The 14,254-nt window shown below is 43.0% G+C and overlaps 1 protein-coding gene across 3 annotated transcripts; it reads right to left on the bottom strand.

Moving 5' to 3' along the window:
• Positions 1-2,009: 2,009 nt before the first annotated feature.
• Positions 2,010-10,986, bottom strand: MED4 (mediator complex subunit 4). Of its 3 annotated transcripts, none has more exons than XM_051635293.1 (7): positions 10,820-10,986; positions 8,478-8,544; positions 7,965-8,135; positions 7,541-7,598; positions 6,527-6,613; positions 5,608-5,739; positions 2,010-2,748 (listed from the first exon to the last, which is right to left on the bottom strand). In XM_051635293.1, the coding sequence occupies exons 1-7, from the start codon at positions 10,915-10,917 to the stop codon at positions 2,576-2,578; spliced, it is 786 nt and encodes a 261-aa protein (XP_051491253.1). In that variant the 5' UTR covers positions 10,918-10,986; the 3' UTR covers positions 2,010-2,575. The 3 variants fall into 3 exon arrangements, with proteins under 3 accessions (XP_051491253.1, XP_051491260.1, XP_051491254.1); XM_051635300.1 differs by lacking the exon at positions 10,820-10,986 and adding an exon at positions 10,316-10,397; XM_051635294.1 differs by lacking the exon at positions 10,820-10,986 and adding an exon at positions 10,179-10,303.
• Positions 10,987-14,254: the final 3,268 nt, after the last annotated feature.

Raw genomic sequence — 14,254 nt, 5'->3', positions numbered from 1 at the left:
TGGTTATATTCATTCTGTCTTTTGTAAATAGACAAGTTGTTACTGAAACGAGGACACCAACAGTGTCTCCATATGTCAGGGTTTCAGTATCCTTTCTTAGGGGACTGATTAAATGACTACAGTGCATTACTACAATCTGCTGTCAGCAATCCCTCACTTAAATAACTTACTTTCTAAGTGTCATGCATTTGTACTTCCCTCTCCTCCCCCCCCCAGATCTGATTGTCAGTAGTTTTTAGCTGCTGAGCCTCAGTGCTTTCAACTAAATGTTACATTTACTCTCGGTTTTGGTACTTTTACTGAAGAGGAAAATCTATCCTGTACACAGCTAAGCCTCTGAATAACAGCACACGCAGTTAGAACTTCGTTGTTTGCTAAATTGCTCATAATAGGCAGAATTCACCTAAAACAGCATTGTGGTTACCTAGCTCTGAGAAAGATACTCCAAAGTTTGGAGGACAGATGTAAAGAAACTCATTAGGCTGCATCTTAGATCCAGAGTCTGATTTTAAGCTAACTTAACAGTGGGCAGAGCTGTCTTCTTACCTATTTCTTAGATATAACACAGAGGTCCTACTGAATCCTCTAATAGACTAGCAAGCAATCCAGAAAAAGAAGTGGTCGTTACCTCTGTTCACTCTTACTTATGTCAGGAAACAATCACCAACCTCAACAATATTTCAGTTAGTGAATCACATGATGGAGCCATGCAAGAGTTTTTGGTAGACTGTACATTACACTTTCCATTACTATGATTTCTCTTTGTATTTCCTTCCAATAAAAGAATCTCTGTATAAATAACCCAAAAGAGACTAGTGATCTTTGGCTGTTGTCATAAAATGTGTAAGGGAGGGGCATTTAGGGAATAAAATACTAATTTAATGGTACAAAGCATCAGGAAACTGCATTTTGTAGTATTGTGTATGATTCTGATCACACATGTTTAAGAAAAAAATGTGAACTAGAACAGGAGTAGGCAAAATTAGGATGATTGAGACAGGGCACAGGTATTGGGATCAACATGAATTATAGAGGAAGAGTAGTTCTCAATAAAGACATTGGGGGTAAACATGAAAGAAGAAAATATTATACTGCATAAATATTAAAATGTGTTTCTATATGCATAACTTTAGACTGCAAAACAGAGGTGAAATATTAGTAACTCTGAAAAAACTTCCAAGAGGAACAGCTGAGACAAAACCAAATTCCCCATTTCTCTTAAACAACACGTCCCTGTATTCATCTCTACATCTTTATGAAACTTTTATATATGTTGGTCATACATGGCAGTGTTATTGACAGCAATATTTGAATGGTTGTCTGAGCAAATGAGGAAGGATCTGATTTATCAGGTGCTTCCTGTGAGGAATCTACAAAATGGAAAAGTGAAGAGAATTGTGATCTGTGCCTCAGAAAGCCTCTTTGCAGGGCAGAAACCTGAAACTGCCATGAGCAACAGTTCACATTAGTTTTCTCATTTGATCAGAGGGTTACTTAAGAGAACAACAGCTGTCATAAAGTGACCCCTTAAGCAAAAAAACAAGAGAAGAAAAGCCAAGGTAAGTTCCTTTGGAAAGATGAAAGAACCTTGTATCTGAGGCAGGAAAAGCAGCTGCTGAAGGAAACAAATTAGCAGGTGACAATAACAAAGAATCTGTTAGTACGTTGAACTGAAAGGAGCTGAACCTGCAGCATTCCCCAAAGCGGCATCCCCAGGACCCCAGGAAGCTTAACTGAAATACAGGTGATACCATCCAAACAGGCACTCCACGTCACTGCCTCAGGGTCTGCCCAGTTACCTGATAAAGCTGAAAAGGACAGACTCTCAGTTCCTGACTGCTCAGCTGCTTCTCATACTGACTTGGCATTTTGCAAAGGGGAAAAGGGAGTACAAACTTCTGAAACTAAATCAGAATTCAGCCTCATACCAGGATAAAATGTGCTGAGTATTGAAGTTACACAGTAACTCAGATATTTAAGATTTTAAGTTTGTAAAGGGAAACATAAAGTTACATCAAAGCTGAATTTATTTATGACAAATCATTTATATTACAATAATTACAAACCTTTTTACACCTTATTGCCGTACTTTTGTTCTCGGCACACAGATGGTAAAGAACATAGATTTAGACAGTAGTAACAAAAAAGATATTAAAATTACAAATTTCATGTCTCATTTCTGTGCCATAGAAAAGGCTATCATCAAAAGAGTAAATTTACTAACAAACATACAAGGGGATTCCCCTTACACCTTTTTTCCCAGGAACTTTTGTCTAACGTATAGTAAATATATACACACCCGTCTCTTGCAAACATACACATTCACACATATACATAATCACTGGAAATTTGACATTTCTTCAGCAGAAAGTTCCCAGTCCTTTTACTGGAACATCTAATGGAAAAAAAAAATCTAAAGTCTGTGGTTTTAAATGAGTCACCCTATTTTTGAGCCAGCTGTTCTCCCTACACAAAGCCACCAGAGTGACAACAGGGTATTGCAGTTTGTGGCCAACAGCATCCAACCTACCTTCACCACAGAAAAGGTCTACTAAGGATACTGTCCCTCTTGTACCTAGTCTGAGTCACTGCTGCTGCTCGAGGAGTCTGTGGACATAACTTCTACATCATCTTCATTTTCTTTATTGTGTCCTGGAGGCTCCAACAGAAAGTCATTACTATGATTAGGAGGTAGCATGTTCATTGACATATCACTTGATTGCCAAGGATACTGAGGAGCGAGCACATCTGGAAAAAAAAAAAAAGGCATAATCAATCCAACTATCAGCTTTGTAGATCAACAAATTCAACAAGACACATCAACCAGAATTCCAATTTAAAGTTAAAACAAATCTTCAAAATCTTCCTGAATTTTGGACAGATGAAACCCTCATTGAGGTGCTGCCTAACTCAGAAGCACACAGACCCCACAGACAGTAGATTCTGATCTTTTAAGTCTGCAGACACCAGAGATTCCACAGATGAGCTATAGCGACAGTCCCCCAATGCCAAGATGCATTACCTATCATAGAATCACAGAATGGTTTGGGTTGAAAGGGACCTTAAAGATCATCTAGTTCCAACCCCCCTGCATGGGCAGGGACACCTCACACTAGATCGGGTTGCTCAAGGCCCCATCCAACCTGGCCTTGAACACCTTCAGGGAAGGGGCATCCACAACCTCCCTGGGCAACCTGTGCCAGCATCTCTCCACCCTCACAGGAAATAACTTTTTCCTCATGTCCAACCTGAATCTCCCCTCTTTAAGCTTCCAACCCCTGTCCCTTGTCCTCTCACTACACACCCGTGAAAAAGCCCTACCCCAGCTTTCTTGTAGGCCCCCTTCAGGTATTGGAAGTTTGCTATAAGGTTATAATGGAGCCTCCTCTTCTCTAGTCTGAAAAACCCCCAACCTCCTCAGCCTTTCTTCACAGGGGAGGTGCTCCGGCCTTCTGGTCGTCTTCGTGGCTCTCCTCTGGACATGCTCAAGGAGTTCTATGTCCTTCTTATGTTGGGGACTCCAGAACTGGACACAGTGCTCCAGGTGGGGTCTCGAGTAGAGGGGGAGAACCACCTCTCTCGACTGGCTGGCCATGCTTCTTTTGATGCAGCCCAGGACACAGTTGGCTTTCTGGGCTGCCAGCACATGCTGACGGCTCATGTTAAACTTCCGGTCCACCACTACCCCCATGTCTTTCTCCTCTGGGCTGTCCTCAATCCTTACTCCACCCAACCTGTATTCGTGCATGGGATTGCCTTGACCCAGGTGCAGAACCTTGCATTCAGTCTTGCTGAACTTCATGCAGTTTGCATGAGCCCACTTCTTGAGCCTCTCAAGGTCCCTCTGGATGGTACAGATCCAACCCACCAGCAGATGCAAGGACTTAATGAAACCTTTATGCCAGTTCTGTGCTCATTTTAAGAAGAGCAACAATAGTACCAGGTGGTATCATTCCAGCTGTGGCGAAGTTAACCAACTTTGTCCGAATTGCCTGAGTTAGGCCAATGTTTTACATTCTGTGCCCATGCTTCAACAATGGAACCAGTCCACTATTAAACCAGGTTGCATGTGTGTGCTAAGCAGCCTCAAGGTTTTGAGGCTATCAAGCAGCCCAGTGGCTGGCTTGCAGACTCAGCAAGGACTCAGTAACAAGACATCTCTCTGCAGAAGCCTCTAGAAGGACTAGATCCCATAATTAGCATTCTCAGGACATGCCTCCACACACTACCAGATCCAGGCTCCCTACACAAAATGCCAGGGAAGCTTCTACTTAGTTTTAAATGAAGTTCTGGTGGTTCCCTCTTACCTGACAGTCTAGGAATTAAAGTATTTCCTCTAGCAATTCAACTAACAGTTTTACATTAGGAGCTTAAATCCCACATTTTCCAGCTTCTCAAGGAAAATTCTTAAAAGTGTGGGCTTTCAGTTCTTACAGAGACAGCACTCAAAATTAAAGGAGCAAGTCTGCATTCCCTCAGGCAGAGGAGCAAGCCAGAATGGGCTCTATCAAAAATTTATACAAATATATGCTTAAACTCCATGAGGAAGACACAACATCTCCTCTCACCCATATTTCAAAAGAAAAGTTAAGTGGGCCCATCCTCAGCATTTCCCTGGTGGGTTGCTATGAACAGATGTCAAGGTCCCATTCCTATTGACTTCACTAACCCATTTTCTTCAAGGCCAGAGGTTCAGAAAGCAAGATAATACAGAATTTCAAGTCACTTCCTAAGGGGCAACAGGATTAGACAGATGATTGGAAACACAAAATCCAAGTTTACTATTTATCCAATAGTGGAGCTGCAATCAAGGGGGTTTTTTTATGTATTTAGTATAATTTTTAAAACAAGCTTTCCAGAACACCTGCAAGTGGCTTAACACACAGGTAACAACTGTTACAGATCTCGTATGAATCCAAACAAAGAATTTTTCCATAAGTTAGTCTAATCATAGTACAGTTCTGTACCTCCACATGTACAGAACCACTAAATTCTTGATTGAGTTACTGTAATTTATAGCTAAATTCCACGTTCGCATGAATAAATGAATCCCACTAAAGTTAATGAAAGTGCCCGTTTCACTAAGCAATTAAGGGATTAAAGCTTAATTCCTACACTCCAGGTGCTACCTCACCAGCTGTGCCTTGCAATGGCTTTTCAATCCAGAACTTCTAAGCAAATAGTCTTGCTACAGAGGGTGCAGACTTAAAGGAAGGTAGGGAATGACAATAAACCTCTCCTTCCAAACACGTCTTTCACAATTACATACTTTTTGTCATCTTCGCTAAAAAAAGTTGGCTTTGAAAATGCTTCTTGCTAATATGGTTTGACATCACTTAATTTACAGCAATTTAAAATAAGAGAATTGAAGGGGAACAAAGTGAGTTTTACTTATATTGACTTGGATGTAGTGTCTTCATTATGATTTAGCATGAAATAAAACCATGCCATTTCCAATTGATAACTTTATTTACTAGATCTTCACTGCTAAGAAACAATGGTAGGCACAGTTTTCATTATTTTAACTCTGATTAGTCTTTGCTAAGGAAAACATGTAATTGCTATGGCAAAGAATAAGGAAGAGCAAAATAAAACAGTTTCTCTTACCTGGGAGTCTGCCTGCTGCAAGTGCATCCCCTGGTAAGTGTCCATTGACTCCATTGGTGGATGGGTTGTTCATCTGACCCAAGAGACCACTCCTCATTTCTAGATCTGTAGGATATGGTCTACGTGGGTCCCCTTTAAAAAAAAAATGTTTTACAATATTTAATAATTGTCTTGCAGATGTTAACAACTTCTTCAGTGCCTAGTTTCCTGACAAAAAAGGCCATACTGTGATTGCTTGTGTCAGCAGTGAGCATCACTCCTGTTTTGCTAAAGCCCAAGTCTCTATCTTTTTCACTTCGACTAAGTCACTTAGATCTTGCTTCAAGCTTGGCAGAAAAAGCACGCTTAAAAAAACCCCAAAACAACAAACATACACACACAACCCCTCCCCCCATGTTTAGAAGATAGGTATCTTTGCTCTCCCTGCTACATCACAGGAAAACAGCAAGGACAGGAATTTGAAAAAAGCACACATTCTCATTTTGGACGAGAAGGACAGTTCCCAAAATTGAAATCTGACATAATGAAAGCCCTGCTTCTTACTCCACTGATTACTAACACCCCCTGTAAAGAATATTATAAGGGACAGGAAGAAACACAACCAAGCACCCAGAAGTGTCTTTAATATACTTGGTTCTTAGTTATAATTTGGAACAACATTCAGGGAAAAAAAGCAAACAAAGGAGAGCAGAGGAGGCCAGTCAATGGAAGCAGTTTCACAGCCTTTTGAAGATGTACCTGAAGTCTACAGGACTTTTCGCTATCAATTTTTGTTTAAAATATAAGCTATAACAGCTGAAAACAATGTTAATCTAATGAACTGCAGTGTTTTTCACTATATAAAAGCATTATAAGATCAGATACTGACCATGCTTTATTATAAAAAAAGAAAGTCTATTGTCATTAACATGATAGTTACCTGGTACCCATGTCAGAGGGGCACAAACAGCATTGCTAGCACTGATCCTATGGGCATATTTAATTATTTCTTCAGAGGAAATGGCACCTGGAAGAAAGGAAGGAAAGCTATTACCTTTTCAAGGTAATAACTCAATTATTTCAATTATTTCTAATATTGGACACTAATATCAGAAAGATTGACAATGTCATTTTGTCAAACATGAGCATGCTTTAAATCAGTGACTGCTTAGAGGATTCTTAGATTATGCAAGGACAGGCTTCGTAATTAACTGATGTTACAGCTATGACTTCAGTACACTTTCAAAGTCAACACTTCTTCAACCTTGTGAGAAACACAAACCAATCTTTTAAGCAGTGTACTTAACAAGCACAATTTGTAAGAAAACTTCAGCACCTGCTTTGTTATGGAATTTTCTGGAGTAAAGATTTTTTTTGTTTGTTTAATAATTTTAACAGGTGTAGAAGCCCTTCTACATATGTGCCTGTTTTACAGTAACAGAAACTTCATGAGATTCCTTGATTTTATACATTAAAGTATAACAAAATGATAAAAGACACTAAAAAAACACCAAAAAAAAGAGAAAATGCCTCCCACAAAAAAAAAAAAAAGGCAGTTTAGCTTGGTAAGTGCCACAGAGTAGCACGAATTGCTACAAATACTAACTAGTATCACCAGCTAGTCACTGTGAAATACAACATACATGCACACATTCTTTCCCTTTCCTCAGCAGATCCACTGAGGCAATTCATTGAGACACATAGTAACAAGAGGTACTAATGCCAGACCAAGAAGAAGCTTAATATTAAAGATATGCTTGCCACAAAAAATAATGCCTGGCTTTATTCTGAGTAAATGGTTATAGGTTCATAATGAAATGGGAATTTGTTTATAGGTAAAGCATCTAAAATCTGTGATGGTAGAGTTACAAAGATAAAATAACCCTAAGTAGATATCACTAGCAACTTCCTTTACAACTGCATTTATCTGGTATGTACACTCATGGATACTCACCTTTTCTTGCCTTTTCAATTGATTTCAGTTTTTCTTTTGCTTGATAAACAGCTGTTGCCTAGTTGTAAAAAAACCAAGAAATTAAACAAACCTTCAGTGCATCTTTAATTTGTAAACATCTACATAAAGTTAGCTCTGTGAATAAACCCTTGCATTTAATTGCATTTTAAGAGAGAAAATATTCACTGAACATTTTCAAAATGCACAGAAATAAAGTAGATTTGGAAGAAAATTAGCATTATAAAACAAAACTGAATACCATGATAACTAAACAGGATTTGACTACTGAAAAAAAAAGACCCAAACGACTAAGCTTTTATGAAGTTTTAAATATTTAAATCTTCTCTAACACAATATAATTTCCTCCAGAATCACCTTTTTCACAAGTAGATGCTCAAAAGCAAACAGATCATTATAAACTTACCAGTATGTGCTCTGCTTCTTTTAGTTGTTTCTGCAGCTGCTGAATATCATTATCTCTCTTTTCTACTACCTTTTCTAAAAGCTGCATTTCATGATGGATTTTCCCCTGATCAACTGCCAACTTCATTAGCTCTTGAAACTCTGCATCTCTCTGAATCAGTAGTTCCAGAATCTATTGAATAAGAGTTTTGTAGAACTTTTAGTTAGAATAACAACACGCCCTCAATCCTGCTGCAAAGAAGAGCAACTGAGATCCTTAGGAATATTTCTGTTTACATTAAAAAAATGAAACTCTTTCTTCCCCTATTTGCAGAAGCAGCCTATGAAGCATAAAACAAATGAACAAACAAACAACATGAGAATCAAGAATGCTTTTGTAGTGAGGCCAAAACCTCATCATCATCATTAGCCTGAGTATAGGCAAGGATGAAAGAAGACAGAAAGTAAAAAGAAAAAAACTACAAGTACAGCATTATGCTTATCCAGAGAAATACAGTTTAGAAACTCAGCTCACCTGGCTCTCCTCTCCTGGTTGTGAAAGCTTCTGGTTTCTTGAAATTGCCAAAATTTCAATTAGTTCCCTGAAAGAAAAACTCTGTGCAATTTTCTAGGGACATTATTTGTAAATCACATCAAAAGATCCCAAAATTGTCATAGTACTGATATAATTACAAAAGTATTCATGGACTTGAGTATTTTATCGTTGTATACTACAGCATTGGCAGAGATTTTTCCACTGAAAGTAATTCTGTGATTAGTCTCATGATTGGGGCATGTTTTCTTCTTTGTTCTTTGAGCTCATGAACTGCTCATCTGTATTTTTACTCATGACACATGCTAAGTTCCTACCAAACCACACAAGACATAAGGAGAAGCTGAGAGAAGAAACAGCACAATGTGACACATTCATCTCCTATTTCTACTGCCTTTCTTGCAAGAGGGCATGAAAGTTGTCTTCACAATTTTTCTCCTGTTTTTCCCCTGCTTTTGCCCAACAGAGCACGTTTCACACTTGGTTTTCGAGCAATTAAGTCTATGCTTTCAAACACCTGAAGAGTTTTTTGTGACACTATTACTGTAACAACAAGTACTTCCACAATGGTGTATTAGTTGTATATCAAATACACAAAAATACCAAAAACAAAGAAAAAGCAATATTATGGTCCTAGGTTAGAAGTGCTTCTCAAACAAACATCTTGATCGTGCTTCTAGGTACCCGTTTACTTTGCCACCATTCTGAAAAGCCACCAAGAACGTCAAAGGGGACTCACTAAACAACAAGACCACAGTGCAAAAAGGCGTGATCTGTAAATTCAACAAAACTTATTTGGCCTCTTGGGCTAAGGATGGCAGTTCAAGACTGTGCACGAGTAACTGTCCTTGGAACAACACTGATTCTTTGCTTTGTCCAATTCAAGCAGCTCAAGTGGGAGCTACGATAGAAAAGTGAGACCAGAACCTTAAAATGAAAAAAGTATTTTTTCAAAATTACTGCAAAAGCCTCTCACCAGCAAACCTCTAAGTAGCATCTCTGCTATGTCTCTTAATCACTCCTGAACATTAAAATAATTTCAAACCATTAGAGAATAAAGAAACTTGTCACTATCATTAAAGCTTTATTCTACCCGACCAATAGTGAGCAGTAGCAAATAACATCTGTTGTAAGTAGGTCAACGATCACCAGCAAGGCTGATCTCACAGAGGGTTTGAAATTCTGTCCAGTGCTAGCCAGATAATGCAGAGATTCAGCTTCAAAACTATTCAAAGGCTACATCACAGACATGTTGCTTAATTTCTGCCCCTACCACCCAACCAGTACCATGACCGAGTTCCACAGTGCTGCAACACTTTGCTGATCAACAGTAAGATTCACTGAACGATGCTGAGGGTTGCTCTGGATTCACTGTGGCAGAATATTAGTCCCAAGATTAAAACAAGAAAAGGTTTAGATACAGAGCTAGCAAGTTTTGTTGTTTGTTTTGTTTTCAAAAACACATTCTCCAGCAACTCATATGACACAACAAAATCTAGCACTGAAAATAAAACCTAAGCAGAAACAAGAGCTATTGGCCAATATCTTTCCCCTGTCCTGCGAGTGGCAATGGTACAGAGTGAGCCAGCCACATAGTCACTACGTGTTATTCCTTTTGAAGTTTTCCTAAGCTCCTGCTCTCCTCTAGAGGAGGAAAATAATTAGGAACCAGTTGAACTGCACCGTTTAGCTGTGCCTCCATAGCAGGGTAGACAAGCGGGACGAGGGTCATCAGTCCCGCCTGGAGAGCACGGGCTGGGCATTGGTATCACCCCGAAGACGAGCTCTGCGTCCTGCTTTGGCCTGAGTTTAACACCAACCCAGGCAATGGCCAGAACGGCTTAAACCATGCGAGACCAATCGCTGAGGACTTCTGACTGAAGCACGACCCGGAGGGAATAATAAAAAGCTTAAAAGAGATTTAAGAGCAAATGCAGATGTCGGCCAAGAAAGGCAAGCGGAAGAATAAGGAAGTCCTGCTCCTGCTCTGACACCAGGAGCGCAAGCGGCTCCGACCCTTCCCCGCCGGGCCAGCGCAGCGGGCCGGGCCGGGCCGGGCCCCCGGGCGCAGCTCCGGCCCCGCTCCCGCCGCAGCCCGCCGGGGGACGGCGCCGCAGCAGGAACGAGCCCGCGCCAGGGCCGGGCCGGGCCCGCCTCCCGCCCTGCAGCCCCCGAGGGGCCGGCTCGGGCCGCTCCCAGCCCGAGCCCCGGGCAGCCCGCTCCTCCCGCCGCCCCCCTCGCAGGCTCCGCACGCGCCCCGCGCCGAGCCCCCCGCTTGGCGCCATCCCGCGCAGCCACCGGGTGCGGGGCACGGAGCTCGGTACCTGGCCAAGAGCTCCAGATCCTCCAGCGCCGCCAGCAGCCGCTCCCGGGTGCTGCTCCGCTCCCCGCCGCCTCCTCCCGCCGCTGCCGCCGCCGCCATCACGAGCCCGGGCGCGCACCCGGCCCAGCGCGCCCCCCGCCGGCCCTGCGCGGGCGGCAGCGCCCCCCGGCGGCCCAGGCCAGCGCGGCAGGCGGCGCATGCGCAGGGCGGCCCGGCAGCCGGCAGGGCGGTGCCGCCTCCTCCCCCCGCGCGGGAGGCGGGCAGGGTGGGGGGGTCCCGGGGAGGCGGGCAGGGTGAAGGGGTCCCGGGGAGGCGGGCAGGGCTGAGGGGGTCCCGGGGAGGCGGGCAGGGTGGGGGGGTCCCGGGGAGGCGGGCAGGGTGAGGGGGTCCCGGGGAGGCGGGCAGGGTGAGGGGTCCCGGCCGCAGGGCCGTCCTGCCGTCCCTGCCCCGCCGCCCGGGCCGTCCTTCCCTCCCCCGCCCCGCCCCGGCGAGGCCAGATGCGTGTGTGGGAGCCCTCTGCTGGAGCTGCGTCGTCAGGCAAGGGTTTGCTCCTGTTGCTCTTCCGAATGCCTTTCCAGTCCCTGGATTTCCACGGGAGAGCCCCTCAGTGAGATTCAGATGTAGGCTAAAGGCACTGAAAACAAACGGCAGGGGAAGGGCTTCTGGCTGAATGACGTCTTAATTTTTTAACTCGGTTTTTGAGAGTCCCGATGTCCAAAAAAATCCTTTTGGTGCTTTTTATCAGATGGAGGATGAAACGGTGCTTTACCAATGGCTGAAGGAAGTGCCTGATCATGAAAGCGGAACAAAACCCCGAGCTGTAAACCGGGCAGACCCAGGCGCTCGCTGTGCCTGGGCTGCCCCTGCAGCGCCGGGCGCTGCCGGCGACCTGCGGGCCTCTCTGCCTGGAACTCACGGCAGCTTCGCGTCCATTGCAGAGCTCTGGAGACGACGACTGGGGCAGGCAACAGATGCAAATCCTGCCCCCAACCCTGCCAGCAGTCGAGCTATAATTAAAAAATAGTGTTGGGGATTTTTAAAGCGTTGCTGTATCTGGGCCGGGGCTGCGAACAGGCCTCTAGCTCTGGGTGGGGTCACAAGTGAAGCCAGTGGCGTTTTTTTGTGTTGATGAAACTTTCAGCAATGTGAAGAGACGGAGAGAGAAGCCGGGGTGGAGAGCAGATGAGGAAGCACGGAGTAAACGCTGCTCAGGGGCCAGGATTTATAAGCAGTGTCCGCAGAAGAGCAGGGAGTCCCTAGACTCCATGTCCTTCTGCTGGCAGCTGCAAAACCGGACAGCAGAGAGAGATTCCCTTCTCTCCTGATTAGAGAAAGCACTAGATGAATGATAACATCCCTGACTGTTCTGGCATTTACTTTGCTTATCTTTTTACTTTCTGCAAGAAGTGTGTCCCTGAGAAATTTACACTTACTTAAAAAAAAAAAAAAAAGGCAAGAAACTCATTAATCAGTGATTCTTTGCGTTACGGTTTAAATAAGCAATTCAGCATTATGAGATTTGTGATAAAGCAATGAGATTTGGCAACCCTGAGAAGAAGATAACTCTGCCAACAGGAGTTATTTTAAATTAATTTACAATATACAACCACCCTCAATGTTCTCATTGTAGACAGTTTGGGGATTCTCTTCAAACTGCATAGCAGATAAAAATCTCATCAAATAGTTCTGCCCTTTAAATAACTTTTCCTTGCTTTTGTTTTTCCCTCATGTTTCCATGATTTTGTTCCAAGAAAGATGTAATCAGTGATGCTGTCTGCTTGTGCATCCAGTTCACTGATTTGTTAATGCCTGTATGGGTGCATAAACAGAAAGAAATAGCAGCTTTGAAAACAAAGCAATCCTTCCGCTAAATCATTCTTTTTGTCGTATTCATTTTGACATCTGAATTATTTAGACTTGAAGTACTTCTGATATATTACAGGGCCATAATACTGGTTTCACTTGAATTAAAAGCTTGTGGCTTTCAGAGGACACCCAAACTGATGAGCCAAGGAGTTGGTATCTGCTACGGGAGGTTTCTGTAGCCCAAGAGCCCTCCCTTCCTCTTCACAGCTCCACCCAACCAGGCCAATACCACCAGTAGTTCCCTGCAGCAGACACCTTTCTCTCCCCACTTCTCAAACTGCTGCCCCACTTCCAGGCAACATGGACATCCACCTGCTTTCTACTGCTCAGTCCTAACCCAATGGTGGCTGTGAAGTGCAGGTCCATTGGCAGAGACTTACTTGTGCTCCTGCCCCTATGCAGGACAGGGTGAGACAAGAGGCATAAGGGAATGCATGCCTGTGCCGATACACAGAAAGTCATTCCAACTATGTCGGGGGGGGGGGTATATCTTCAGGACAAAGGGAAAGAGATGGGTGAAATAGGCTCATGCCCTAAACATGCCCCGTGGGCCCATTGGTTTAAGACTTAGTGAATAGTTTGCTGAATAGGCTTCTGAAATGCCCATACAAAACAACAGAGCCTTTGTTTCCCTAGTGTTGGTTCCTCTGTTTCTTCAGTTGTTCAGTACTTTTGGCCTTCTTTCCTCTGAGTAAACTTTTTTCATAGTTGTGTTGGGTTTGAGCCAGATCTGCTTCTTAGAGGTCATGCCCCTCCTGAATAAGCTTTGTTCCCAATTTCTCTCAGTAGTCTGAGAACATTTTACATTATGTGGCCATGAATGTTTCTTTCCATCCTCAGTGAGAGTATTAGACATTTCAGAGCTTTTTCATTTCAGATTGTCTTTTCAATGGTGTACTGAACTTATTAAAAATCTGTTAGCACAAGCAGAAAATACATTATCCTGTTGAGTCTTGTCTCTTCCAGAATGGGTCTTTAAGTGATGATCTGTAGAGTAAACTGATTCCTATAGACAGATCCATCAGCAGCTGAGGTGCTGTAATAGTTCACCAACACTGAGAAGTGTTTGCCATATGCTTCCATGAGCCACTTGAACTTAATAACAAGACTAGGGAATATTTAATTTGAGGGGGTGTTCATTTCTTTCTAGGTTTCTGAATAAAACTTAACCTTATTGCATGGAACTATGCCTTCAGAGATCAATTTTATAAATAATTTAGTATGACTGTGGGCTAGTGCTGAAAAGTGCAGTCTTCTCCGTCTTGCTCCAGCCGTGTATTCTCTATCACTCCCCCTTACGTGAGGTCCAGAATGAATCAGGTGAGCAAACGAGCTCAATGGAAGACCATAATTTTTCTGGTGGATTTGTTTTGTCAGATGAGCTCACTGAAGGAGCTGATTTCAGGACTAGGTCACTAGACATAAGGGACTATGTGGCCAGGGGGGAGAAAAAGGGATAGGACTCAATCCTAGTTACATGAAATTCAGGCTGAGGATTCTTCTATTGCAAAGCCTTTACTTCCAACAAACTATTGTTAGTTACCAACTCCTGTTGTTACTACCTAATTTT

Source organism: Apus apus, chromosome 1 (genome assembly GCF_020740795.1).
Source record: "Apus apus isolate bApuApu2 chromosome 1, bApuApu2.pri.cur, whole genome shotgun sequence".
In the NCBI taxonomy this organism is placed as follows: Eukaryota; Metazoa; Chordata; class Aves; order Apodiformes; family Apodidae; genus Apus; species Apus apus.
Note: the sequence above shows the minus strand (reverse complement) of the source record. Positions and strands in the feature narration are given on the sequence as shown.

Excerpts from the sequence above, each read along its gene's own strand:
- MED4 (XM_051635293.1), bottom strand. The coding sequence starts at position 10,917 with ATGGCGGCGGCGGCAGCGGCGGGAGGAGGCGGCGGGGAGCGGAGCAGC. Across the intron at positions 8,136-8,477 it reads AACCAGGAGAGGAGAGCCAG|ATTCTGGAACTACTGATTCA; the intron begins GTGAGCTGAGTT and ends CTTATTCAATAG. Across the intron at positions 2,749-5,607 it reads TGCAGCAGGCAGACTCCCAG|ATGTGCTCGCTCCTCAGTAT; the intron begins GTAAGAGAAACT and ends TTTTTTTTCCAG.